This window comes from Medicago sativa, chromosome 8 (genome assembly GCF_051527215.1).
Source record: "Medicago sativa cultivar Bolivia chromosome 8, Bolivia_mono, whole genome shotgun sequence".
NCBI classification, from domain to species: Eukaryota; Viridiplantae; Streptophyta; class Magnoliopsida; order Fabales; family Fabaceae; genus Medicago; species Medicago sativa.
This window is the reverse complement of record NC_140756.1, coordinates 27867636-27895548: the sequence shown is the minus strand read 5'-3', so window position 1 is coordinate 27895548 and position 27913 is coordinate 27867636. Positions and strand designations below refer to the sequence as shown.

The 27913-nt window shown below is 35.5% G+C and overlaps 2 protein-coding genes across 2 annotated transcripts; both read left to right on the top strand.

The window, feature by feature from the left end:
* Positions 1-123: 123 nt before the first annotated feature.
* Positions 124-5653, top strand: LOC146898073 (uncharacterized). The gene is made up of 3 exons (XM_085736505.1): positions 124-2559; positions 2938-3071; positions 5475-5653. The coding sequence occupies exons 1-3, from the start codon at positions 124-126 to the stop codon at positions 5563-5565; spliced, it is 2661 nt and encodes an 886-aa protein (XP_085592631.1). The 3' UTR covers positions 5566-5653.
* An 11024-nt stretch (positions 5654-16677) lies between these two features.
* On the top strand, positions 16678-27710 carry LOC146898072 (calcium-dependent lipid-binding protein-like). The gene is made up of 12 exons (XM_085738088.1): positions 16678-16917; positions 17096-17229; positions 20406-20507; positions 20620-20670; positions 21582-21702; positions 23107-23228; positions 23325-23423; positions 24342-24422; positions 24511-24596; positions 24712-24937; positions 26249-26413; positions 27128-27710. Exons 2-12 carry the CDS (start codon positions 17125-17127, stop codon positions 27488-27490), a joined length of 1521 nt encoding a protein of 506 aa, XP_085594214.1. The 5' UTR covers positions 16678-16917; positions 17096-17124; the 3' UTR covers positions 27491-27710.
* The last annotated feature ends 203 nt before the right edge of the window (positions 27711-27913 follow it).

Sequence of the window (27913 nt, the reverse complement as noted above, 5' to 3'; positions counted from 1 at the left end):
TGTCGGGGATTGCCAAATCACTATTGAATTTTATTTTCTTAATTGAAATTTTTTGCTCTGCAACAAAATTATTGTTTTTATTTTTGTTTTTAAAATTATTACTCACTCATTGTCTAACCTTGTATGCGAGGCCAGCCCTCAGCTGAACTTACCTTTATTCCAGAAGTTGAAAAGTACTGCCGAGCCATCCGGAAAGAAACAAAACTCCGAAAACTTCGAGAAAAGGAAGGGACCAGCGGAGTAGAGGTTGACACGGACGAGCAGTTAGACGAAGAGATGGCGGAGGGACAACCGCCACCACCACCACCACCTGAAGAAAGACTTCTAGGAGACTATGGGGCCCGTGACAGAAACCGAAACAGGCTGACCATCACTAATCAGCCTGTGACGGTAAACAAGTTTGAGATCAATCCCGGTCTGTTGCGGGAGTTGAAGGAGAATCAGTATGCGGGGAAGTACAATGAAGATGCCAACAAGCACTTGAAGAGTTTCTTGATACTTTGTGAGACAGCTAAGGTACAAGGGCACTCTGAGGAAGCAAAAAGATTGAGACTGTTCCCGTTCACTTTAACTGATGATGCTTATGAGTGGTTTGACTCTTTATCGGCTGGTAGCATAACAACTTGGAATGAGATGGAAGATAAGTTCTTGGAGCAATTCTTTCCTACAGCTCTATTTGTGAGGAGGCGTCAAGACATTTCCAGCTTCCAACAGAAAGAGGGAGAGTCCTTGGGAGAAGCTTATAAAAGGTACAAGAAGTTAATCTCAGCATGTCCCGAGCACAACTTTGATACTACGGTTCAAATGCAGATGTTTTGTAATGGTCTACGTCTGGCTACTAGACAAGTTCTCGACACAGCTTCCGGTGGTTCCATCAATTTCAAAACCGCCTCTCAGATAATCAAAATCATTGAAGCTGTTGCACTTAATGAACAAATGGAGATGTATGATAGAACCGGTGGTACAAGGGGAGGACTCATAGATCTGAATCAACTTGAGCTCAAAAATGCTCAAAGCATACTAACTGGTAAGCAGATTCAAGATGCAGTCGCTGCTGAAGTATCAAAGAAAATGGCAGCACTCAACTTAACTCAACCCCAAGTTGCTCCGGTGAATCAAATGAACACTGTTAAATGTGATTGGTGCGCTGGCCCTCATTTCACTATGCATTGTGATGTGCCCATGGATGCAACCCAAGTGGAGATGGTGAACTACCTCAGCAGTCAAGGGAACCAGGTTAGAAATAACCCTTTTGCAAATACATATAATCCAGGCTGGAGGAACCATCCAAATTTCTCTTGGAAAAATCAACAAGGTGGTTCCCAAAATCAACAACAAGGGGGTTATCAAGGAGGTTCATCAAACCAAGCACCGAAGAAGGCGGATTGGGAGTTAGCAATTGAAGCAATGGCTACCAACATGAATTCCTTGGCTCAAGAAACCAGAGAGGCTCAAAAGAATACAAGGGCTTCAATCAAAAATCTTGAAACTCAAGTTGGTCAAATTGCTCAACAACTCACTCAACGAGCTCCAGGAACCCTTCCAAGCAACACTGTAATCAATCCAAGGGATCATGAAAATGTGAACATGGTTACCACAAGAAGCATGAAAAAGGATGAATCACTATCATCTCAAGCTAAACATGATGAAGGTGACTCATCTCCTGAACTAATTGAAGTGGAGCTTGAGGTGCATGATACTGTTGATACTCATGTTGTCGAGGAGCCAGAAAAGAAAAAGAACGATGATCTTCCAAAGCCACAAATCAAGCTGCCGTATCCTCAAAGGTTGAAGAGAGAAAAAGATGAGAAGTGCTTTGCAAAATTCATCGAGATGTTCAAAAAGCTACAAATCAACATCCCATTTGCTGAAGCTCTCCAACAAATGCCTTCATATGCAAAATTCATGAAGGACATCCTTTCAAGGAAGAGAACAATTGATGATGAAGATGTGATGCTCACCGAGCAATGTAGTGCTGTTTTACAAAGAAAAATCCCAAGGAAGCTAAAAGATCCGGGTAGTGTTACGATTCCTTGTACCATTGGAGATAGAACTTTTAAGAAGGCGTTGATTGATCTTGGAGCTAGTGTGAGCTTGATGCCTTTGTCTATTTATAAGAAGTTAGGCATCGGAAGAGTAAGAGACACAAGGATGACTCTACAGTTTGCAGATAAGTCTTACAAATTCCCCTATGGCATAGTTGAAGATGTTCTTGTGAAAGTTGATAAATTCATCTTCCCGGTGGATTTTGTCGTTCTTGAGATGGAAGAAGATGATGATATTCCTTTGATACTCGGAAGACCGTTCTTGCAAACCGGGAGGTGTTTAATTGACATGAAAGATGGCACTTTAACTTTGAAATTCTTTGATGAGGTGGTGAAGTTGAATGTTCTAAAAGCTATGAAGCACCCCGAAGAAGAAAAATGCTATAGGGTCGACATGATCAAATCCTTTGTGAAAGAAAAACTCCAAAAAGAGATACCAGCCCTACCACTTGAAAGAGTCCTAAGCTTGCCACCGGAAATTGCACAAGAAAGTGAGGATCCTAAAGAAGGTGAAGTCTTAGCTATGTTGGAGGCCTCTCCATCCCACAACCGTCGCACCCCTACTAGGTGGGAGGAACTTCATCCTCAAAACGAAGTTGTGGAGAAATCAAAGGAAGCACATGTAGTTGAACTCAAACAATTACCCTCTCACTTGAAGTATGTGTTCCTTGGTGAGAAAGAGAAGTACCCAGCCATTATTAGTTCTAACTTGAGCAAACTTGAAGAAGAAAAATTGTTAAGGGTGCTTAGAATGTACAAGGGTGCTTTGGGTTGGTCTATTGAGGATTTGAAAGGCATAAGTCCTACTTTCTGCATGCATAAAATATTGATGGAGGATAACTTCAAGCCGGTGGTGCAGCCACAACGAAGACTAAATCCAGCCATGAAAGAGGTGATTAGAAAGGAGGTGGTGAAGTTACTTGAAGCTGGTATCATTTATCCCATTTCTGACAGTTCGTGGGTGAGTCCCGTCCAAGTTGTTCCTAAAAAGGGTGGGACTACCGTGGTTACAAATGAGAAGAATGAGCTGATCCCAACACGTACAGTCACCGGGTGGAGAGTTTGTATTGACTACAGAAGGCTGAACACTGCAACCAGAAAGGATCACTTCCCACTACCTTTCATTGATCAAATGCTTGAGAGGTTAGCGGGTCATGAGTACTACTGCTTCTTGGACGGTTACTCCGGGTATAATCAGATTGCGGTGGCACCTGAAGATCAAGAGAAAACTGCTTTCACATGTCCTTATGGGATATTTGCTTACAGGAGGATGCCATTTGGGCTATGCAATGCCCCTGCCACGTTTCAAAGGTGTGTTATGTCCATATTCTCCGATATGCTTGAAAAACATATCGAAGTTTTTATGGACGATTTCTCTGTCTTTGGCTCTTCTTTTGATAATTGTTTGCATAATTTATCTCTTGTATTGGAAAGGTGTCAAAAAGCTAATTTAGTCCTAAACTGGGAAAAATGCCATTTCATGGTGAGAGAGGGAATTGTTTTGGGTCACCGAATCTCCCACAAGGGGATAGAGGTTGACCAAGCTAAAATTGAAGTAATTGAAAAACTCCCTCCTCCCACTAATGAGAAAGGCATTCGAAGTTTTTTAGGCCATGCAGGTTTTTATAGGAGGTTTATCAAAGATTTTTCAAAAATAGCAAAACCCCTTACTAACCTGCTTGTCAAAGACATTCCTTTCCAATTCAATGATGAGTGTCTGAATGCTTTTAATACTTTGAAGCAAAAATTGATCACTGCCCCTATTGTCATTGCACCTGATTGGTCACTACCTTTTGAAATTATGTGTGATGCAAGTGACATAGCTGTTGGGGCAGTACTTGGTCAAAGAAAAGATAAGTTGTTGCATGTTATCTATTATGCCAGCCATGTTTTGAATCCAGCACAACTTAATTATGCCACCACTGAAAAAGAACTTCTGGCTGTTGTTTATGCTTTTGATAAATTTAGATCTTACTTGTTAGGGTCTAAAGTCATTGTTTACACTGATCATGCTGCACTAAGGTATTTGTTTTCTAAGCAGGAATCTAAGCCAAGGCTTCTTAGGTGGATACTGTTGTTGCAGGAATTTGATTTAGAGATCCGTGACAAGAAAGGATCGGAGAACACGGTGGCTGACCATCTTTCTCGCCTGGAGAAGATGGATGAAACAGAGGAGGAAAGGCCTATCAAGGACCTCTTTGCTGATGAGCACATCTTAGCTGTTACGATGGTGCCGTGGTTCGCGGACTTTGCGAACTACATGGTGGGTAAGATTATTCCTCTTGACTTTAACTCCCAACAACGTAAGAAATTCCTACATGACTGCAAGTCGTATGTGTGGGATGAACCATTTTTGTATAAAAGGGGGGTTGATGGGTTGTTAAGAAGGTGTGTCCCGGAAGATGAACAAGAAAAAGTGTTGTGGCACTGCCATGACTCCAGCTATGGGGGACACTTTAGTGGGGATAGGACTGCTGCAAAGGTCCTACAATCAGGCCTGTTTTGGCCTACTTTGTTCAAAGATGCCTTCACCTATGTTAAGAAATGTGACCGCTGCCAACGCACAGGAAATATTTCAAAAAGAAACGAGATGCCACAAAATCCTGTGTTAGAAGTGGAAATCTTTGATGTATGGGGAATTGATTTCATGGGACCATTCCCATCCTCATGCTCAAAGATGTACATTTTGGTGGCAGTGGACTACGTTTCTAAGTGGGTAGAAGCAATGGCCACGCAAACCAATGATGCTCAAGTAGTGGTTGCCTTTCTTAAGAAAAATATTTTTTCACGCTTTGGGGTACCTAGAGCGTTAATTAGTGATGAAGGCACCCACTTCCTCAATCGAAAGATGGAGGCGTTGTTGAAAAAGTACAATGTGCATCATCGGATTGCCACACCGTATCACCCTCAAACAAGTGGCCAGGTGGAAGTATCAAATAGGCAAATCAAGCAAATTCTTGAAAAAACAGTGAACTCGTCCCGAAAGGATTGGTCACTAAAGCTTGATGATGCCTTGTGGGCATATAGAACAGCATTCAAAACTCCGATAGGTATGTCTCCTTTTCAAATTGTCTATGGAAAATCTTGTCACTTACCTTTGGAACTTGAACACAAAGCATTATGGACCACTAAATTCCTGAATTTTGATCTTACCAAAGCAGGTGAATCCAGAATTCTTCAACTTCATGAGTTGGATGAATTCCGGAATTACGCTTATGAAAATGCCAAAATTTTTAAAGAAAAAACAAAGAAATGGCATGATAAAAAGATTCAAAATAGGGAATTTTGGGAAGGGCAATTGGTTTTACTTTTTAATTCCAGGTTGAGACTGTTTCCTGGGAAGCTGAAATCAAGATGGTCCGGTCCATTTAAAGTGGTGAAAGTTTATCCCTACGGTGCCGTTGAGGTGAAGGATCCAGACTCTGATAGAACTTTCAAAGTGAATGGGCAGAGACTCAAACCATATTATGGGGGAGAGTCAGAGCGTCCAACTGAGTCTATCCCGCTGCACTCCACTTGAAGGAAGAGAAGTGGACCGTCAAGCTTAGGACGTTAAACCAGCGCTTGATGGGAGGCAACCCATCGTAGGTATATTTTTCTTTTCGTTATCTTTGCATTTATTTTATGAAAAATGTGGGCGCTACAGATTTGAAGTCCCACACAAAAAATTCAGAAATTTCCTTTGAAAATGTCAAAGATCGGTAGTCGTTTTTCACAACCGGTGACCAATTTTTGACACCAAAAATATATTTTTCATCAATTTTTGTACAGTTTTTTTAAAAAAAAAAAAAAAAAAGGTAGAAATCGGCGGCCGATCCTCCTATATCGGGGCCCGATTTTTCGTAAAAAATTTTGCCTTCCTCACGGTAATTTTCGGCGCCCGATTTGCTGCCCATCGGCGGCCGATTTTGTTCTATCAATGGCCGATTTTCGGCCTGCTATAAGGGTACCTACTCTTCATTCCTTCATCCCCAACTTCCATAAGCAAAGTTATGCTGCCCAACTTCCTCTAGGTACCGAAAATCAACCTCTCCATCTTCATCTTCACCATTCAAACCAACCCAAACCTCAAATCTTCATTCAATCTTCATCTTCAACATTCATACACCTTTCACAAACCTACACAACTTCATCTCTAACCTCACAAATTCATAAACCCTCATCAACCACACCACAACCCACTACCCATAACCTTCAAAAAAATCATACATAAACCACAAATCCATCACAAATCATTATCAACTATCTAACCCACAAACTTTTATCAACAAATTCAACCCAAATTCTATCAATTTCATCAAACCCTCACTTTATCCCCAAATTCATATTCCCAAATTAACATACCCATTTCCCAATTCAAACAACAACCATGGCCAAAAACAAAAACCAAGCTCAAGAACCCACCACAAAGAGAACTAGAGGAAAAAGATCTACCGGAACTTCTTCTCAACAACCACCTAGCCCACCACAACCTCAACCACCCATCCAACCACCATACCAAAGGTTTGTTTCGGAGATTGCGGAGGAAAGATATAATTTGATTAAGAAGAGGGGTTTCAACAAAGAAAGGGGTATTGCTATGGATAAGTTAACAAAACACCCTGTTTTTGTGTGGCAAATTGAAGCTAGAAAGTGGGAAGGAATTGTGAACATGGTAACCGAGGAGAGTAATGCGAGCATTGCCTTAGAATTCTTGGCAAATGCATTTGTTCAGAAAAATGGGTACACTTATGTGCGTGGGAAGAAGGTGAGTTATTGTAAGAGGAACATTCAGCGAGTGCTGGGTTTGAGGGACGTGGAGAAGTGTGATGTTGAGTATCGGAAGGAGGTCTATGGTACTTTCCGAAGTCGAAGTGATTGGGATGGGTTGCTTGAAGGGTTGATGAGAGACGGGAAGGGATGGATAGGACCGGTGGTTAGACCTCAGAGGATTAACACTGTTGATTTGCTGCCAGAGTACAAGGCGTGGGCTTCGTTTATCTTGACTGTCATTGAGCAAACTTCGTCAACAGCTGAGATGATACGAGACCGGGTAATTATTTTACTTGCTATGATTGCTGATGATGAGATAGATGTTGCTGGATTGATGACTAATAGTTTGTGGAAGCTGATTAGCACTGATAAGAATACTTTAGGACATTGTTGTTTGATTAATAGACTATGTCAGGAAGCTCAGGTTCCGGTCGAACCCACTGATGTGTATGTGAGGTCTTTGAGGCCTATATCTGATCCTGTGTTAGAAGGCTTTGAGAAAGAACAGGAAGCTTATGATCGGAAGTTTAGGGAGGCGGAAGAGCATCAGGCTATGGAGCAAGATCACATCCCACAGGTGCCTCCACAACAGGTGCCACTACCACAGATGCAGCAGCAGGGTCTTCCACCTTATTTCATGGAGTATACCTATGCCATGGCCAACTGGGCCCAAGACATTTCTTCCAGAGATAGGATGCCGCCACCCGCATTCCCTCAGCCTTTCTACGAGGCAGCTGAGCATTACCGCCAGAATGCTACTGCAAGAACTAATGCTTATGACAGGTTTGCTAGCCCACTAGAGATGGAGAATTATTTTGCTGAAGAGAGGCAGCGGGGACTCAGAGCGGAGGAGCGAATTAGAGCGGAGTACTTTCGGATTCAAGCTGAGAGGAATCCGGGGGCAGAATCACAGCCTCTCTACTATCCATTTCCACCTTCAGGACCAGGAGGGTCCTCAGGAGCACGACAGTGATTTGGGCACCTTGTCTAGCCCAAACAGTTACTATTTTATCGCTTTCAGTATTTCTATTTTTGTTATGTCATTTAGTACTTTGTTTCAGTTGTATTTTGATTTGAACATGAGTAGTGTCCCTTATTTGTACTTGTTCTTGAACTTGTTTATTATCAACGAATTTGTTTGTTTCAGGTGACCTATTCCAGTTTAGTAACAGTGAGTTGATGAAATGATATTCTGAAAGTTCAAACGGGGGAGTGACTTGGTTTTTAAAGGCGAAGTGTACGGCGTTGCTAGGTAGTCACAACTCCCAGAAATCTCAGCCATAAGGTTCATTGCCAAACTTTGTTTTTCAATTTACTTATATGATAGATTAGATTTCCATGCAACTACATTTCTAGAACTTGCATTGCTTCTCTACTGTTGATTGGTCTTTGTCATTTACACACTGAGGCAAAAGTGCTTGGTCCTGTGAGCCTTTTTGAAGCCTACCCTATTTTGTTTACTTTTACTTTATCCATTTTAAGCCAATTTGAGCCGGTAGGTTTAGAACTTTTTGTTCGGTGACAAACTACAAATGAAGCCTAGAGCCTTTTAGGATGATTAACCCGAAATTTTATTTTTGAGTTAGGCTATGTAGAATGTTGCTAAATGATAAGTTTGGGGTTGCCTTTGGAATTTGCAACCTAATAAGTTTGGGGTGGGGTACTAAAGAACAAGAAAGAAAGAAAAGAATGAAAAATACACACAAAATGGTGTATCTAAAAGTTTGAAAAAAAAAATGAAATGAGAAAAAAAGAAGAAGAATGAAATTGAAAAAAGGGACACACATTGCTATATCCGAGTAAACTTCAAACTCGAAGTGTCCCAAGTTTTGAAAATGTTCTCTAGGTACCTAGAATCGTTATTTCAAAGGGGAATTGGGGGATTGAATTTTGTTTATCACTTGTAGGAATGCCTAACTCAAATTTTGTGTAGCCTACTTATCCAAATATATCCCACCTTTTACCTAAGCCCCGTTACAACCCTAAAGACCTCGAAAGTGTGTAATGACTTTGACTTTGATTGATGTTTAGAAACTTTTCAAGCGTATGGTAATATGTAGACCTGCATGTCGACTGGTAGAACCCTATTTCATATGTTTGCGTGGAGTTGTGAATCGGTGGATGCGAACAAGTCAAACTAGCTCATCTTTAGCTAGAGGAGATTGAACTTTTGGGTACTATCATTTCATCAGGTACCTGTTATTTTACTGTCGTTTGTCACTGTTGCAAGTAAATTCCTTGAGGACAAGGAATAGTTCAAGTTTGGGGTTGTGATGACACTCTGTCATCCTAGTTTTTCTTAGGCATTTTTATGTCATTTTGGGTCATATTCATTGCAATGTATGGAGTTACAAGCTACAAAAGGAAAGAAAATGAAGATTTTGAAAACTGAAAATCGGCCACCGATTTGTAAAATCGGCCACCGATTTTTGCTACAGTTTTAGGCCATCAGCTTCGAAAAAAATCGGCCACCGATAAGAGAAAATCGGCCACCGATTTTGGCACTTCTGGCACGCGTTTTGGAAAATCGGCCACCGATTTCTGGAGCACGGTGGCCGATTTTTAGCTTCTTATAAATAGAAAAGAGGTGTTTCTGAAGAATCATCACGATTTTTGGAGATCAAAAGGCCTAGAAACACATAGGAGAGCAATTTGGAGCAACTTGGAACATCATTGAAGGAGTTTTAACAAGGTTTATTCATGAATTCATCTTGTAATTCTTCTTTTATTGTTTATTGCTCAATTATGTGTAACTAAACCCTCCATTGTTGGGGATGAATAGACCAGGATGAACATGTTTCTTATGACTTAGTTTATATTATTGATTGAAATTCATATGATTGTTTCTCTTATTTCCGTTCTTAATGCTTTTTATTGTGTCGGCCGCCTTTAAATTGATTTATGGTTTATTTTGTGATACGGAAGTGGAATTGATAAACGCTTTGAAATAAGAGATCCTTGCCTTTGTAATCTAGGAATAGATACGAACCCTTGGAATCATTAAGAGAATTCTTGTTCGTTAATGCTTAACCCTAATCTTCAAATTCACTAAGGAATTAGGTCTTTAGTTTAGGTTTAAAGTTTTTGTCACTAAGGAATTAGGGCAAGAATAAATTAGATAATTCGGTAACAATCATATGAGTCGATCCAATAGTTGAGACTAAGTTATTAGCGTTTCATGGTCATCTAGTGAAATTCATCCCTAGCATCTTTCTCCAATTAATCTTAATCACTTTACTTTCCGTCATTTTCATTATTGCACTAAGAACAAATCTCGTACCTTTTTGTTCAATTAAGTCTTAAATACAATTCGATAGTATAACGCGATCCTCGAGTTCGACACTCGGTCTTACCGTTTTAACTTTACTACTTGAACGGTTTCGTACACTTGCGAAATTTCGCCATCAATTAATTTAAAACATAATAAATACGATCATTAAACTAATTTTTTTTTACAAAATATTTGTTCATATATTTTATATTTTTTGATAAAATATATTTAAGTTAAATAATTCTAGAGTTAGTTGCCAAAAATGATAAAATATAGCGTAAAAGAAATGTAAAAGAAAAAATACAGTAAATTTGAATGGGGACACCGTAAAGAAAAATTTAAAATTTGGTAAGTCATGACCATAAACATTTTTCGGGGGCTAATTTGGTTCGTTAAGTTTTCTAATTAAATTTGGTTCATCAAATTAAATTACAAAGCAAAAAGATGGAGAATTGATAAAGGACAATAAAGGAAAATAATAGGTTGTGGCTCTAGCTGCTCTTGCTCGGCCTCTGCCTAATGCACCTTATGTAACGCCCTCCTTTTTATTTAATTATTTTAAATGAGTTTTAGAATATATTTATATGATTAGTGTGATTTATAAGATTTATGTGATTGATATGATTTTAGAGAAATTTATGAGACGTTGTGACTTATTTTATTGTTTAATAAAATAAGATTCGAAAATAAAATAAATATTAAGTTGTGGGGTTATTTTGTGTAGAAATATATTTGTTATTTGATGAAGAGATATATTTGTTATTTTATGTAGAAATATATATATTATTTGGTGTAGAAATATATTTGTTATTTTGTGTAGAAATATATATGTTATTTAGTGTAGAAATATATATGTTATTTTGTGTGGAAATATATATGTTATCTAGTGTAGAAATATATTTATTATTCAATGAAGAGGTATATTTGTTATTTGGTGTTAAAATATTATATACATATATATTTTGATGAAATATGCTATTATTTGTTATATGGTGTATTATTATATATTTAGTGGAAGACTATATTTAGTAGAGAAATATTATTTATTAGAATATGAGGATTATTAGTGTGAGTGGATTTGGGGATTAGAATATAAAGAAGAATAAGTTGTTGGGACTAAATAGATTTGGGAAGAATATTTTAGTATTATAAATAGAGAAGCTTAGGTTGGAAAAAGTTTACCTTAAACCGCTTTTTGGAAAAGAGGAGAACAAGAAAGAAGAGAAGAGAAGAGAAAAGTCAAGAGAAGAGGAGAATACCTTAGGAAAGAAGAACGCTGCTGATGATTCAGAAATTAATCTAAGGTGAGGGTGAGACTATCTTGCGTTAATATTAATTTGTTAAATCATTAGATTACATCTAACAAGTTGGGGAGAGTTTGTGAGAATTTGAGAATTAGGGTTTTGAGAGAGATTTGATGATTAGATGATGAAAACTTGTTGAATTGATGTAGAAATTGTGTACAAACCTTAGATAATCCATAGGATGATTATTGGAAGTAGTTTTGAGGTTAGAACCATGAGATTAGGTGAAACTTGGAGAAAATCTGCATTCTGCTCGAATTTTGATATTAAAACCTGTATTGATCGGTGCGGAATTGGTCTTAGGTGTAAACACAAAAGTTGTAGGTATGGATGTTAGCTTTCTAATGCCGTTGGTCTCACGTCAAAACGATATATAGAACTTGAGTTATGGTCAAATTACTGCACGTAGGTCACAGTGAATTTTTATGGACTTTCAGCACAACTTTTCCGAATTTAAAATGAAAACTGGTATTGATCGGTATAGAACTGGTCTTAGGCGTAAACATGAAAGTTTTAGATAATTTTGTTAGCTTTCTAGTGGCTTTGGTTTGACGTGAAAATGATGTTTGGTCTTTGAGTTATGATGAAAATACTACAGGGAGGTCTTAGCGAAATTGTACGGTGACAGCATTCTCTGTTTCATGTTTTTGCGTTTTGTTCATATGTTTCTGTTTTGAATTGATCTTTGTTGTAAACATGAAAGTTGTTGATATTTGTGATACCTTTCCAGTAGCTTTGGTTTGACATGAAAATATGTTGTGGATAATTTATTATGTTTTTACAAAGATACATAGTGAATTATTGTTGATGTTTAAATATGACGTTGTTTATGATTGATGAATATGATGTTTTAAGATGTTGTTTATTATCATTTGATATTGTTATATTATGATATGACATGAATTATTTATGTGATCCATATGTTGTCATGATGCTAAGATGTTAAGACGTTAAGATGATATGAAGTTGTTAAGTCGTCGAGTCGTTATGAAGTCGTCAAGTTGTTAAGTCGTCGAGTCGTTATGAAGTCGTCAAGTTGTTAAGATGTCATAGATGTTCATGAAGATTCTAAGACGTAAGATGTTGAGTCCATGCATACTCATTTAAAGATGAGGGCTCATGCCCTGGAGCTTTTGCTCAACCACGACGATGGAGCTTATGCTCAACCAGAGACGAGGGCTCATGCCCTAGGAGCTTTTGCTCAAATAGCGACGAGGGCTTATGCCCTAGGAGTATATTTATGCTCAATAGCGACGAGGGGTTATGCCCTAGGAGTATATTTATGCTCACAAGCGACGAGGGCTTATGCCCTAGATTGGTACCACATGCATTTGCATTTTCATGATGACTCAAGATGATTTAAGATGATAAGAGTTGCATAGTCAAGTTGAGTCGCATTGTCAAGTCAAGAGTCGAGTCGATCATGAAGTTGTTTATGACTATGATTATGAAGTCGATTATGAGTTTGATTAAGAAGCTGTTATGATGATTATAAGATGCTAAGTGATTATTGTTGTTGATGTTCATGATTGTTTTGATGATGATGTTTGTTTATGAGTTGATGATTATGATTAGTACTTGATGTTATATGATGATGTTTATGTCTATGATTAAGGTGTTATGATTAAAAGGAATATATGATAATGCTTATGACTAATATTTGTAGATATGTGATGATATTTATATGATGATATAATATGAAGTATATGACTAATGTAGGAAGAATAATGATACTAGTTAAGGAAGTTTAAGTTGCTAGATATGATTAATGAATTATAGGATGTTTAAGTTGTTGAATGTACTTTACATGATTTATATGCTTTATATTATTGTTTGAGAAATCTCACCCCTCTGCTTGGAAATGTTGCTCTTCGTATGGGTAACTTGCAGGTAACCAGGATTAGTTGCGGTCGTGAGTGGACTCCTCACAAGTGTGTCTTAGGTGCTCTGATACGTAACGGGATGGGATTATGTCTTCTATTTCTATTCCTTACGTATTACTTATGGATTTTTATGAATAAATGATGAACAGGACTTATGAGAATTTTGTGATGAGGCCTGCGTGCCAAATACTTTTATTATGTTGAACTAATTTCCGCTGCGAAGTTTTGAAATACTTATGTTAAATGATTTTGAAGAATAAATTGTTATTTATTCGGTTTATGAATTTTTAAGAAGTGTAGCATTCCGTTTAAAGTTGTAAACTCTGATTTATATTCAAGAAATTTTCTTGTTGGGAAAACGGGGTGTTACACCTTAGGTTGTGGCTATGGTTGTGGCAAGTGAGAGGGTTCGTTTCTCTTAGATTTGCGCTGCATCTGGAGCTCCTACTAGAGGTCGTCATCGACATCCTGTTTCCCACAATGCGGTTGAGGTGTCTGTCTATATTTGAAATAACGACAAAGACATACATAAATCAGAATATAACTCAATCTAAAACCATTTCACATTTTAGAATTCAAAATTGCAAAGAGCGCAATTCAGATTATAAAATCGTAAACATACTAGTCCCATAAAAAAGATGCATATAAAATGGTAAAGATTTAAGCAAACATGTACTAATCACTTATGCCGCAGTTAAAAACCTTTAAAATGTGATGAATTCAAGCAATCTCAGATAAAAAAAAGGGTTAATGATGTTTACCTTTTATCATTTGAGCGAGTTTTGATAGTAAATAAATCATGAAGTGCGTATGTCATGAATTTATGATATAATATTTATAAAAATATTGAATATATGTGATACTCCCTCCGTCCCTTAATGTAACCACCCATTTGATTTTATTTTTGTCCCTAAATGTAACCCCCTTTTCAAATTACTAGATACATTTATTACTTTTTTCCTAAACATACCCCTAATTAATACTACTAACTTATTTTGAAATATGAATAGTCAAATTTAATACACATACAAACAAAGGACAATTTGGTAATATTAATACACAAAACAGACACATTAATTACTCTGACAACTTTTCTTAAGAAATGTTAAAAATGCAAAGGGGGGTTACATTAAGGGACGGATGGAGTATAAAGTATGTTTATGTACCAAAAAAAAGTATGTTTATGCTGCTAGGCCCTACCCAAGTGGAACCTTGAAGTGTTCCTAGCTACCACTTTTGCTCATCCACCAATAACAAACCTGGCCAAGTGCAAACTTAGCTCCACGAGTACAAATTGATAGTGAATCAACAATTTAATCTTTAACAATTTGGTCTTTTAAATCAACAAAACTCTTTTTTTTTCTTAAAAAAACAGCAAAACATTAAAATAATCATCGTGATTAAGAATTTAGACAAGTCTGTCAACTTTGTCATTGTAATTGTCTCATTGATGTTATTGATATCTATTTTTTCTTTTCTTTTTTGAGGAATGACATTTTTTAATTTTAAAAATCAATCTAAAATTGCATTAATTCCAAAAATCAAACTGTCCTATTGCTAAATTAGTTGATGATGTTAGTGAGGATGGTAATGAAAAATTTAATATGAACCTCCCAAATGTCTTGACGTTACCTGGCTGAAAAGTCAAGGAACCCTACGTAACTTAGTTAGCCCCATAAATCTGCTTAGTATCTTGGATATGATAGGTCATTGTTAAAGCAGCCAGAAAGAGACAAACTCCTTATGTTTTGCTCCGATTTCTCCGTAACCAAACGGTTCAACACACTCAAGATTCAAGTCTTGTACATTTTCTGAGTTAATTCACAATCATATCCATATTTTTTTTTTTTTTTGGTTACTCTACCAAATCATATCCATATTATTACAAGAATATAATAAATAAATAAAATATGCTAACATGTGTCATCTTTAAAATGCACAAGTTACAAAAGAAATTGAAAAAAGAAATCTTATACTAAAAATATAAATATTTAAACTTTTAAATTATTTATTTCGTTTTTTTTTTCAGGGTTCGAACCCAGGACCTTGCATTGATTGGGGTTTAAACCCTGAATCTTTCACTATTACTTTTAAATTATTTATTTTTCGTTTTTTTTTTGTCAGGGTTCGAACCCAGGACCTTGCATTGATTGGGGTTTAAACCCTGAATCTTTCACTTATGTGTGTAAGTTTTCAGTAACTATTGTCATTTCGTTTTTTTTTTGTGGTGGCCAGGGTTCGAACCCAGGACCTTGCATATTTTATGCATTGTCCATACCAACTGAGTCAAGCTCACGAGGACAACTATTGTTATTTCGTTTATCTACAAAACAAAAATATCGAATACAAATTATATTTTAACATTTGGATTCTTAACATGTGCTCTAATCGATCAGATTAGTTGTAAAAAAAACTTCAGTAGTTCTAATAATAATAATAATAATAATAATAATAATAATAATAATAATAATAATAATAATAAGTTGTTCAAATAATAATAATAATAATAATAATATTAATAATAAATAATATGTTTAAATGTATTTCTGGTCCATCCATTTAAAACAAAATGAAGTTTTAGTATGACACTTCTATGGTGGACTATTGCTAGTATATCTCTTTTACTTATAAATTTTTCTTATGTATGAAGTTTTCATAAAAAAAGTATTCAATTGTGAAACTAAATATTGAGAATATGGAGACTATTACTCTCTTCGTCATTTTCATAAGAAGAAAAAAAAGTCAAATCTTAAATCATCATTATAAACAAAATCTAACTAATTTTGACCCATTTAATGTTAGTATTTTTTAATATATATTCTTTAGTTGATTTAAAAAATATTTAATATAGATATTTAAATGAGTTTTTCCATTAAATATAAAAAAAATGATATTTTAGTAAATTTGACTTATATACTTATATTTTACATAAAATCTAGAAAACTAATTACCTTAAACTAGCTTTCCTTGTAATCAAATTGAGTAGATCTGAGTCAATAAAAGTTGACTCAAATAATAAAAAATTGACTCATAATAATATTTCACAAGAACATGTTAGGCGTGAGGACCTCTTTAATAGATGATACGTTAAGTTACGGAGTACAATCATCTAAATTTTATATTATGACACATTATTTTTCTTTTTTTATAGATGCACAACATGACAAAATCATTATAAACTCATACACATAAATGAACGTGTCGATGTTCGAATTTCGATCATGACATCCAGCTTAACATTTCAACATTTTTGTCGGTCGAACTAAAACGAATTTTTATTTTAGGGATCTAAGACACATTATTATATCTCTAGCTTATTGCGACCCTAACATAATTGGAAAAGTATAAAAATCAGAGAATGCAAACAGTGTTGAATGTGTGAAGTCCCTACATAATACAGCTCAGCTACAAAACTTTAATGCATTCCTTTCATTTCAATTCAATTCAATTCTATACAATTCAATCTCGTGAAAACTATATGAATTGAATTGAACCCACAAAAATAATAAAGTTTACATTTTTACAGTTTTGAAAACACAGAGTGTAGCAAGCAAAGAGAGTCCCACAACAACTCATAACAAATTAACAAAAAAATAATCACTTTTTTGTTAACTTTTGCTATCTTTCAAGAATCTCATTCTAATTAGCGTTCATCCTCTAAGGTAGGAATAAACATACCCTTTGAGTTTTTTTGCTCAATTTTCATGTAAAGTTTAGTTTTTTACTTGCCTTTGACTTTGTTTTTGTAATTTGAGTATTAAAGATTTTGTTTTTTAGTTCTTTTTTCATGTGGGTTTTTGGTTTTGAATTTTGGGTTTTTGTGTTTTTTTGTGTTGAAAGGGAAAAAGTGGTGTTTTGAATCTGTGAAGATGGGTTTGATTTCTGGGATTTTTATGGGGATGCTATTTGGCATAGCATTGATGGCAGGATGGGCTCGTATGATGAGGTATAGAAGTGCCAAGAGAATTGCAAAGGTATGGATTAATGGTTTTGTTTTGTTTTGTTTTGTTTCATTGATTGGTATTGAAGATGATTAGTGTTGTTTTATTTATTGACTTTGATTTTGGTTATGAATGTTTAAAATTCAGTGTAGATTTATCTGGTGTAGTTGATGAAATGAAATTTAATCGGTGTGTGACTTTTGTTGTTGTTGTAAATCGTGGATTCTCTGTGTGCAACTGTAGAGACTAATCTCTCGAGCTGAGTAGGGTCACAATTGATGTCAAAGCTTTTCTTCATGAGTTTTAGTCTTTCTAGAGCTGAATTTGAACCAAGGATCTCTAGTTAAGCTGGAAGAGAATTGAACTGTCTCATCTAAGCGCTCTTGGGTTTAGTGCGTGGCTTTTTGAATTTCTCGAAATTAAAAATTGGGGGATATTGGGTTCATGGAGTTGCAAATAATCCCCTAGTGGATTTTAGTAAAGCTTATTATATAGGTGAAAGGAAGACATTATAGGATGAAATATGAGGTATGTTTGGATTGGCTTATTTGACCTTATCTACTAGCATAAGGTTTGTGAGACTGTTTAGGAGAACTTATGAAAACAGCTTCTGACAATTTTCAAAAGTTTTTTTCAGCTTATTTTCATCAGTTCTCTAATATAGCTTACAAAAACAACTTATAGCATATAAAAAAATAATTTAACTTTAGTTTATCTTTTGCTATAGAAATAGCTTATGTGAGCTTATACATAAGCGCTTATCATGATGAGTGCTTGTGCTATAAGCTGCAAATAAGCTGTTTATCCAAACAGATGTCTCAAAACAAGCTTGCGTGAGAAGAGAATTGAGTATGCTTTTGTGAAGCTACTGGTTTTAGAGAGAGAACCTTAGGAGATGCTTCGTCAATTAATTACTGTCCTGCAGTAAAATGGAGAAGCAGACCATCTTGACTTTGAACCACTTTATTGCAGTGAAGTGAAATCTTCCATTGCCTTCTACAACTGATGCAGTGTTTGAGATCTTGGTCTTCTAGTTCACTAGGGTTGTTGTGGATAGGACTTAATTTTTAAGTGAAATTCGATCAGATTCAATTTATTTTGGATTGGACTGGTTTTTTGGCTTCTTTCTGTTACTGTCTACAATATTGTTTTATGTTTTTTAGGAGAAATTTTTATGACCATGGAAAAGGGTTTACATAGAGCATAATAGACAATACGTTATGGACATGTGCATTGGGGCCAACAATTGCAAACCACAAATGAAGTTTGATAACTAGTCATTTAGTATAATAATTGTGTGAAATTGAATACTAGAGGAACATGTATATCAATAGTATTATTTTCGATTCGTTTTGCATGATAGGAACCTAAAATCAATCCAATAACGGTTTGTTTGGTTTTTGACTTTTCGGTTTGGTTGTTGCAGTTTATATTGGATTAGATATGAAAATTCCTTGTAGCATCTAACTACATGAGCAATTTCTCATACCCCCTCTGTAAACAGAGCCATGAAACTGTTAACTGTATAAAGTGGCTTGGTTGTATTGGGTGAGAAACTTAGGGGTTGGGAGGTATAAGGAGTTGGGTAACTTGGGTTCGACCCTCACCCACTAAACTTTCTAACAGATACTAGCAACTAACTCTGGCTGTTCAAAAAAATATCATATCAAGAATAAAAGCAGAAGAAGAGAAATTTGAAAATTTAGCTTGCTAGTCACTTTCAAAATTATCATTATGTTCAACCATTTTTCTGGCCAAACTCTGTTACAGGGATATAAAAAAGGGTTTAACCCTGATGCTTCAAAAGCGCTACATCTTTTCCTGGCCATCATAAAGTAACTTTTTTGCTCACCCAATCCTGCGGCTTTCTTGCTTGGATCAACCAACCGGTGATTTCCAACAAGTGTCTCTGCATTTTGGAAGCAGAGACCAAATATAAGTGAGACTAAGTTGGCTGACGGTCACTGGCCGGCTCTGAAGCATGGGTACGTACCAGTACCGGGTACGCGTATGGCATACGTATCGAACTTTACCCATTTTTACTTGGTTGATTCGCGATATTAGATTCAGCAAAAACGTACAGACGGTGGGAAAATAGTGGATTTTTTTTTTTTTTTTTTTTTTTTTGTATTTCAATTCTCTCTATTGCTTTAGATGAAAATAATAGAGCGGCCAACAAAAAAAGTAAATTTCTGAAGCACAATGGTATAAGTGTGGTTAAAGTACAAGCAATATTATACTGTTTTTTATTATTGTTGATTTTTTTTTCTTTTCTCAGCATGTTTTTACAACTACGATGGTAGTAATTCACTAAAGAAAAGTAACTTTTTTTTATTTACTTTTATATATTTTATATTAACGTATTCGTACCTTCAATTTTTAAGATTTGCTCTATTTCGTACCAGTACTGGTACCCGTACTGGGTACCATATCTGTACATATGCATCATAGCTGGCCGGGCTATCCAATAGTCTGGTACTCACTGCCATTAGACTGAAACAGGTAGACAGTCAACTCTCTTACAGCCGGTTACCGAGAGTGCTAGTCTAACTTCCGGTTCGGGTATGTTAATAGATAAGGTGAAGTACGCCGAGCTTGTGACTCTTAAAAATGTAATGTTATGGTCTTCATATCCAGAAGGCATTATATCACCATAGGACTACCTTGTTAGAGGTGGTGCCTATCTATCCCTTGTCATAGCAGGCCTCATCTGTTAAGGCTGAGACGTGGATGCACTCTAGGGAGCGGTTAAGCAATTGTCAGACCCACGGCATTATCTTTAAGTGGCTTGGTGGTCCGTCCCGATTGATAGCTAGATTTTAAGGGAGAGTTCCCCAGGTGCTGGAATAATTATCAATTGAGTATCAGAGCTGGTTTCTGGTGGCTCAGAAAGGGCTACCTATAAAGGGGCCGATCGGAAAGGCTGATTAATGCGTCAGAGTGTAACTGCCGTGATGTAGGCTCTGAGGGACGGTGCTATGATACAAACTTGGGTATAATGGGGTTCCCATGTCCCACATCAAGTAGTATGGGGTGCTTAAATACTTATCAGATGGCTCATATGACGATAAATGCTATGGCATTAATTGGGATATCATATTGAGTGTTCTTCATTGCTGACCAGTATTTCTATTAAAATAAGCATATCCTTTTTTAATTTGTTGGTATGTTTTTCTTGTTTTGACATTTGTCATTCTTTTGTTTTGAAGGCTGTTGACATCAAAATCCTTGGATCCCTCAACAGAGAAGATTTAAAGAAAATTTGTGGGGAGAATCTTCCTGAATGGATATCTTTTCCTGTATATGAGCAGGTGAGACATTTCCATTGCTATATATTACCAGGCACTTGAAACTATTTTATGTGCACTTATTATTTGTGTAATTCTGTTGTTCCTGACTCTCGGGTGCATCACCTTTTTTCAGGTGAAATGGCTAAACAAGCTCCTGAGCAAGCTTTGGCCATTTGTAGCAGAAGTGAGTATGCCTGGTTGTTCATTTTGTTTAACAATTTACAACTGTTTGCGTGGCATCGATTTCTTACTAGATTTATTTCATGTTAGATGTTAGAACTTAGGTCATGTTTAGATAAGTAACTTAACTAAGAGCCTATAGAATAAGTGGTTATCATCTAAGCTCTTATGTATGAGCAATTTTTTATACAAACGATAAAATAAAATAAAACTGTTTTCATATAGGCTATACGATGTTTTCCTGAGCTATCCTGGAGAGATTATGAAAATAAGAATGTCATATGCTGTTTTCATAAGCTTTCCAAAACAATCTTACAAGTGCTTAATGCTTACCTCGTTTTTGTTCTGTAATTGGGCATGTTATTTTGCACAATATATTTTATTTATAATCAAAATTGCATCTAACACCCCATTGACACAATAAGCATGTTTTCCTGAGCTATCCTGGAGAGATTATGAAAATAAGAATGTCAAATGCTGTTTTCATAAGCTCTCCAAAACAATCTTACAAGTGCTTAATGCTTACCTCGTTTTTGTTCTGTAATTGAGCATGTTATTTTGCACAATAGATTTTATTTGTAATCAAAACTGCATCTAACACCCCCATTAGCATAATAAGTGTTTCTGAGACTGTCTGGGAGAGCTTATGAAAACAGCTTATGACATATCTATAAGCTGCTTTTAGCTTATTTTCATAAACTCTCCAGGATATAGCTTTTGAAAATAACTTATAGCTTATATGAAACTAGTTTATTTTTGTTTTATCTTCTGTTATTGAAATAGTTTATACATAAGCACTTATATGATAAATGCTTATGCTATAAGCGATTAATTAAGTTGTTTATCCAAACAGTGGTTTACCCCTGGCCTGTTTAAATAGATGACTTGGTTGTAATGGATTTTGTTGACCATTAGGCTGCAACGATGGTGATCAAGGAATCTGTTGAACCTCTACTGGAAGAGTACAGACCTCCTGGAATTACTTCATTGAAGTTCAGCAAGCTGTCACTTGGAAACGTAGCTCCAAAAATTGAAGGTATTACCAAACATTAGTGTTTCCTATTTACATTCTTTTCCCTAGTAAGGTAATGTCTGTTTCAGCTTACTTTTCGGGGAATAATCAGCTTTTTCTTTACATAAATGAAAAGTAATTATTTTTTTAAAGTAAGCTAGATGACACGGATAAATAAAATAAATATGGATTTTAACGTGGCTTAAAGATGAATGTAATTCTTGTCATTCACTGCTATGTTATAAGACTTCAATCCAGTGATTGACTCGGTTAGAGCACTGAAAATATATAGGATTAACCCGATTAAACTTATATATAAAAACATTGACCGAAAATATTTTTGTTTAAATAAAATAGGTGGTAGATATCAAAACTTTAGTGTAGCAGAAGATAGCTATTAAATCTACTACCTGTGCCCGAGTTCAATCCTCACCAGTTCAGTTTCTGGATTTTTTATACAATTATGATATAGTATATATAAAGAAAATGGACATATTCATACTGAAGGCTAGTGTGTTGTAGTGCTGCGCCTCTCTCATCGGTTCAGTTCCCACTTCAATGAATTGGACTAACCTGGCTGATTCTAAGGGCAGAATTTGACAATGTAATCACAATGACATAAATGCTCCACAAGCTTGACTGGGTCCAGACTAGTCATGGGGCTTGGTTTCCAGTCAAACTGGTCCAGATGTCCAGAACATTCATCAAATACAACTATACACTACCAAGCCTTTCGACAATAATGTTTTTTGTCAAAATCCATATAAAGTATATGGACGCGTTGCATAATTAAGATTGTTATTGACTGCTCACTTTTTTTTTTCCTGCTAAAAGTGTATTTAAATTACTTATGGAGCTGTTATTAACTGCTAATTTAGACACTGCATTCAGTAAGACCACTACCTCCATCCCTAAATATAAGATCTTGAGAAATTTTGTTATTTTAATTCATTTTGGCATGTTCAAAAAAAAAAAAAATCTTGAAAAATTTCTTTTTCCTTTTTATAAGACCCCCTTCAAATTTTCAACTCAATTAATTATTTCTTTATTAAAATACCCCTAACTTTACATTTTTTTTTTTTAATCAATAAGCCAGCAATAAATACTTTAAAGGATACACTTGGAAAACAATACTAATTGCTAATAAATTAAATACTTTTATCAAATTTTTTAACTCATGATTTAGCCAATAGGGTCGGTCCTATATTTAGGAATACAGGTAACATGTAAACATAGGACCTTTGTGTTTCTTACTGCGATGTTATACAACTTTTTATATGTATTTCAATTTACCATAACAACACTGTATGCAATGTTATATAACAAGTTATTTATAGCACTGCAATGTTAAGTTTTTTCATACACTGCAATGTTGTAAATATTTTTGTATGTAAAAAACTCATGTGCATAATTTCACCATCCATACAGGTATTCGTGTGCAGAGTCTTACCAAAGGTCAAATCATAATGGATGTAGATCTCCGCTGGGGTGGTGATCCCAGTATTATTTTGGCTGTCGAAGCTGCCCTTGTTGCATCAATCCCTATCCAGGTTTACTTAGCAGAATGTTTTCTGTTGAATACAAATATCACCAGTTCCTTTTTTATTTTGTCAAAATTTGATTTTTACTGCTTTTGTTTGCTTCAGTTGAAGGATCTAAAAGTTTTCACTATTGCCCGTGTTATATTCCAACTTGCTGAAGAGATCCCTTGCATTTCTGCTGTTGTTGTTGCTCTTCTTGCTGAGGTAATCTTTCAGGGATGTGGAGGGAAATTAAATTAGTTTGTATGTGAAGGCATGAAATTACATATGAAAGTATATAATGGCTTATTTCTTAAGATTTCATTAAAAACAATCTACTTGGTTTTTCCAATATCTCATTTAGAGTCAAGTGGACTGGTGTAAATATAGTTTAAAGCATTTGGTTTGATCATTAATTACTTGATGCGGCATGGTCATGTTGTCCCTACGAGATAGGATTGTTGCGACAATATTTTTCCTTTTTCCATAAGAATTTGTGCATTACTTAGACAATGGTTGGTTAAAGCCAAAACCAAAAAGGTGGGTAATAGGTCACTTCACATTAAACATATATCACTTGCATTTGAATATCAACGTTGTTGAGAGTCTCACATCGGATGAGATATGTTATGAAAATGAGTTTTTAAGTGAGAAACATCTCTCACCGTACAAGCTGATTTTGTAGGGTTTAGTTAAGCACAATCCAAATTCTAAGATGGTATTCTAGCATGTGTAAAATCCGTTGGTCACCCGCTATCTGGTCACTTGGGTCACATTCCATATGTCCAGTCCTAGACGTGAGGAGGGTGTGTTGTGAGTACCTACCATATTGGATGATATATGACTTGAAAATGAGTTTATAAGTGGGAGGCATCTCTCACCTTAAAAGCCGGTTTTGTAGTGTTTAGGTAGGCCCAATCCAAATTATAAAAGCTTCACTGGTTCACCTAAGTGATGAAGTTAGGGCCATCATTAAGACCATGAACTTTTCAAGATTGTAAATAGGGGGATGCAATCTTTTATATAATTAAACTGTCCACTCTTGGCGAAAATTGATATTCTAATTGAATGTTTGAAAACATTATCATCCTTGCCAAATACATGATTCCATCTTAACTGACTTTTGCCTTAAAATTGAATCAGCCAAAGCCGAGAATTGATTATACTCTGAAAGCTGTCGGTGGAAGTTTAACTGCTCTTCCTGGAATTTCAGATATGATTGATGTGAGTTCTATCTGCTGTGTTGCTCTTTCCCTGTACTGTTTAAGCAACATTTGTAACACTAATTTTATTTTTACTTTCCATTTTGTAGGATACCGTGAACACAATTGTTAGTGATATGCTCCAATGGCCACATAGAATTGTTGTTCCACTTGGCGGTATCCCTGTTGATATTAGGTAAATATGAATATTGCAAAAGTTTTGCCCTTTTTTTCTTTCTGATTGTAGATGACAATTTCAATTTGAGTTTGAAATTTACTTCTGAGTGGCACTTTTGTTTTCTTTCATGCAGTGACTTGGAGCTTAAACCTCATGGAAACCTTAAAGTGACTATAGTGAAAGCAACCGATTTAAAAAATATGGAAATGATTGGAAAATCTGATCCTTATGTTGTTCTGTACATTCGACCTTTATTCAAGGTTAAAACCAAGGTTGTTAACAACAACTTGAATCCTGTTTGGGATCAAACATTTGAGCTGATTGCAGAAGACAAGGAGACCCAGTCACTCATTCTTGAGGTTTTTTATGCTGCTCTCTTCTTCCACCTTTCTTATGGTTTTATGCTAAATACTTTGTTTCCAAACCATCTCCTCTTAAAGTATACTAAAATTTGAATCACTGATACTTTGGATTGAAGGTATGTCTGGTCTCTGAAACCGACACGACTAAATTCAATTAATTCATTTTCTCAAATTACTATTATGGCATGTGTCATTGTTAGTGTCATGTCAGGTGTCTGTGTTTGTGTCTGTGTCTATGTCAGTGATTCATAGATGCTAATTACATAGAGAAAAGAGAATATGCATTATCGGTGTAAATTCGTTTTACACTGATGTCCAATGAAAATTTAGTATTTAACAATTATTATTAGAATACAGTTATAAAATGAGCTTACTTGGCAATATGATGAGATTTTATAGGACATCGGTGTAAAACTAATTGACATCGACAAAAGACTCGTCATTAAACTCAATTACATAATGGAAGAAATTTAAGATGATTTTATTTCATATATTACATACGGTTTTGACATATTAATATATGATGATTATTAGAATCATATTATATTTTTCTTGGTATGCATGATTACTTGTTTCACAGCTCAGGTGTTTTGAACCTCTAAATCTGATCCTAGAGCCATTATTTTTCATAAGCTATATTTTCTTTGTAATTAAAATTCCTCTGTTGTATATACTTCCTCCGTCCCACAATATAAGTCATTTAGCAAATGACACGTGAATTAAGAAATGTAGTTAGTTTCGTTGATTTTATAAAAATTCTGAGTTAGGATTAACCTTCATTAATGGTACGAGGAAGAGAGATTACATGAACCGGAAAAGAAAGAGTAATAAAATATATAGTGAGGGATACAATAGGAAAAAATAAAATAAAATGACTTATATTGTGAGATGGAGCATTTTACCCCACCATATGAAAATTCCGGGATACCACTAAAATATTGGCAATTGTTACTTTTTTTTTTTAACTCAGTTCAAAACAGGGTTTCATTAGTCTCTACATATAGTTTTAGTTGTTAATTATATTTTGAAATTTTTTTTTCTCTCCCCCCATAACTTGGCAAAATGTATTGACTATACACAAACAAAGTATCAGTGTAAAAAAGTTTTATACAGCCATCCAATTATTTCTTACTGTGATACTACTTTGTTGTCACTTTCTAAAATATCTCAACAAACATCTACAGAATGAGATATAATTGAATGAGTATGCAGTTATTTTTTCAGAGTCTATGCATAGTCATTAAACTCTTGTTTATATATCCTACTTGATTTAATACAACTAACATAAATGCATGACTCTCGTAACAGGTTTTTGATGAAGACATTGGGCAAGATAAGCGATTGGGAATCGTAAAATTACCCCTTATTGAATTGGAAGTACAAACTGAAAAAGAGCTTGAATTGAGGCTGCTGTCATCGCTCGATACCCTCAAGGTGAAAGATAAGAAGGATCGAGGAACCTTGACCGTAAAGGTACATGCAGTGATCTAGTTATTTATATTTGACAGGGCCATTGATGTGAGGCTGCACATAGTATATTTTATACGTTTGGGTGGAAACTGAGAAATGGAATGAGAAAGTGTTTTTTTTTTTTCTTTCTTTACTTCAGGTTTTTGGCCTTGTTATTAATGTTTATTATTGAGATTATCGACCAGGAATATGGCCGAAATTCTCCTTATAAGGCTTGGGCAATCCTTACTTCTTTAGCTGACTTTTGGAGTTGAGTTAGGCCTAATTCTCAACTTTTGGATTTTTTTTTTGAAACTCGGTATTTGGCCCAACGACAGACTAATCCGGGGGGACCAATCCCACTCTCTAGCTTTATAATTGAAAGTAAAGTTTGAAGGTTCGCATGGGAGTGCATGATCTAGGGCCTCCCCCCCTCCTCTTAACAAATACTCCTTCCGTCCCTTATTATATGACACACTTTTGAGATGTCATGGTCCCTTAATATAACTCTCTTTTGAAAATTTCAAATGGCATTAATAATTTCTATACAAAAACACTTCTTAAGAAACGTCGTGTAGGGCCAGTAATTTCCCCCCTCCCATATTTATAAAAAAAATAGAAACCAGAGAGACGGATACTCTTTTTGCTCACTATCAGACAATCACTTATTAAGAAACGTCGTGTAGGGCCAGTAATTTCTTTAGTTTATTAAAAATAATAATGGGATTGAAATTTCAGGTCCTGTATTACCAATTTAACAAAGAGGAACAATTGGCTGCACTAGAAGCAGAAAAAGCTATCTTAGAAGAAAGGAAGAAACTGAAAGCCGCCGGCGTCATAGGTAGCACAATGGATGCAGTAGGGTCAGGTGTTGGACTAGTTGGAACTGGCATTGGTGCCGGAGCTGGACTTGTCGGAAGTGGCATTGGCGCTGGAGCTGGACTTGTTGGCAGTGGTTTTGGAGCCTTTGGTAGCGGACTTAGCAAGGCAGGAAAGTTTATGGGAAGGACCATAACAGGTCATAGTGGTTCAAGAAGGAGTGGTTCATCAACTCCAGTTCATAATCCACAGGAAAATGGTAGTCCAAAAAAGGCTCAATAATTCTTGCTTGTATAACAATGAATTAAATGGAACTTGCAGGTTAAGCAACCTTTGGTAATTGACAGATTTGTCTTGTTGATTGATAGCAGAAATGTCAATTCAGTACAGTTGTATTGTATCATCTTTATTTGTATATTATGTTTGACTTTAATGTGTAATATTAACATATTGTAAACATTCCTTATTTCTTACAAACCATTGTGATTCAAAAGACACAAAATTGTTGCTTAAATGATTAGAAAGATTTAGAGATTAATGATATGAATCCAAATATGGTTTATAATAGAATATTATGATGTAATTTGATACATATAGCCGACACTATGTAATGAAAGAAGACTTGGTTGTTGTTGTAAATGATTGGAGATTTCAATTATGGATGCTTGCGTAAATAATCTAAATTCAGTTTGTTTAGGTTCAATA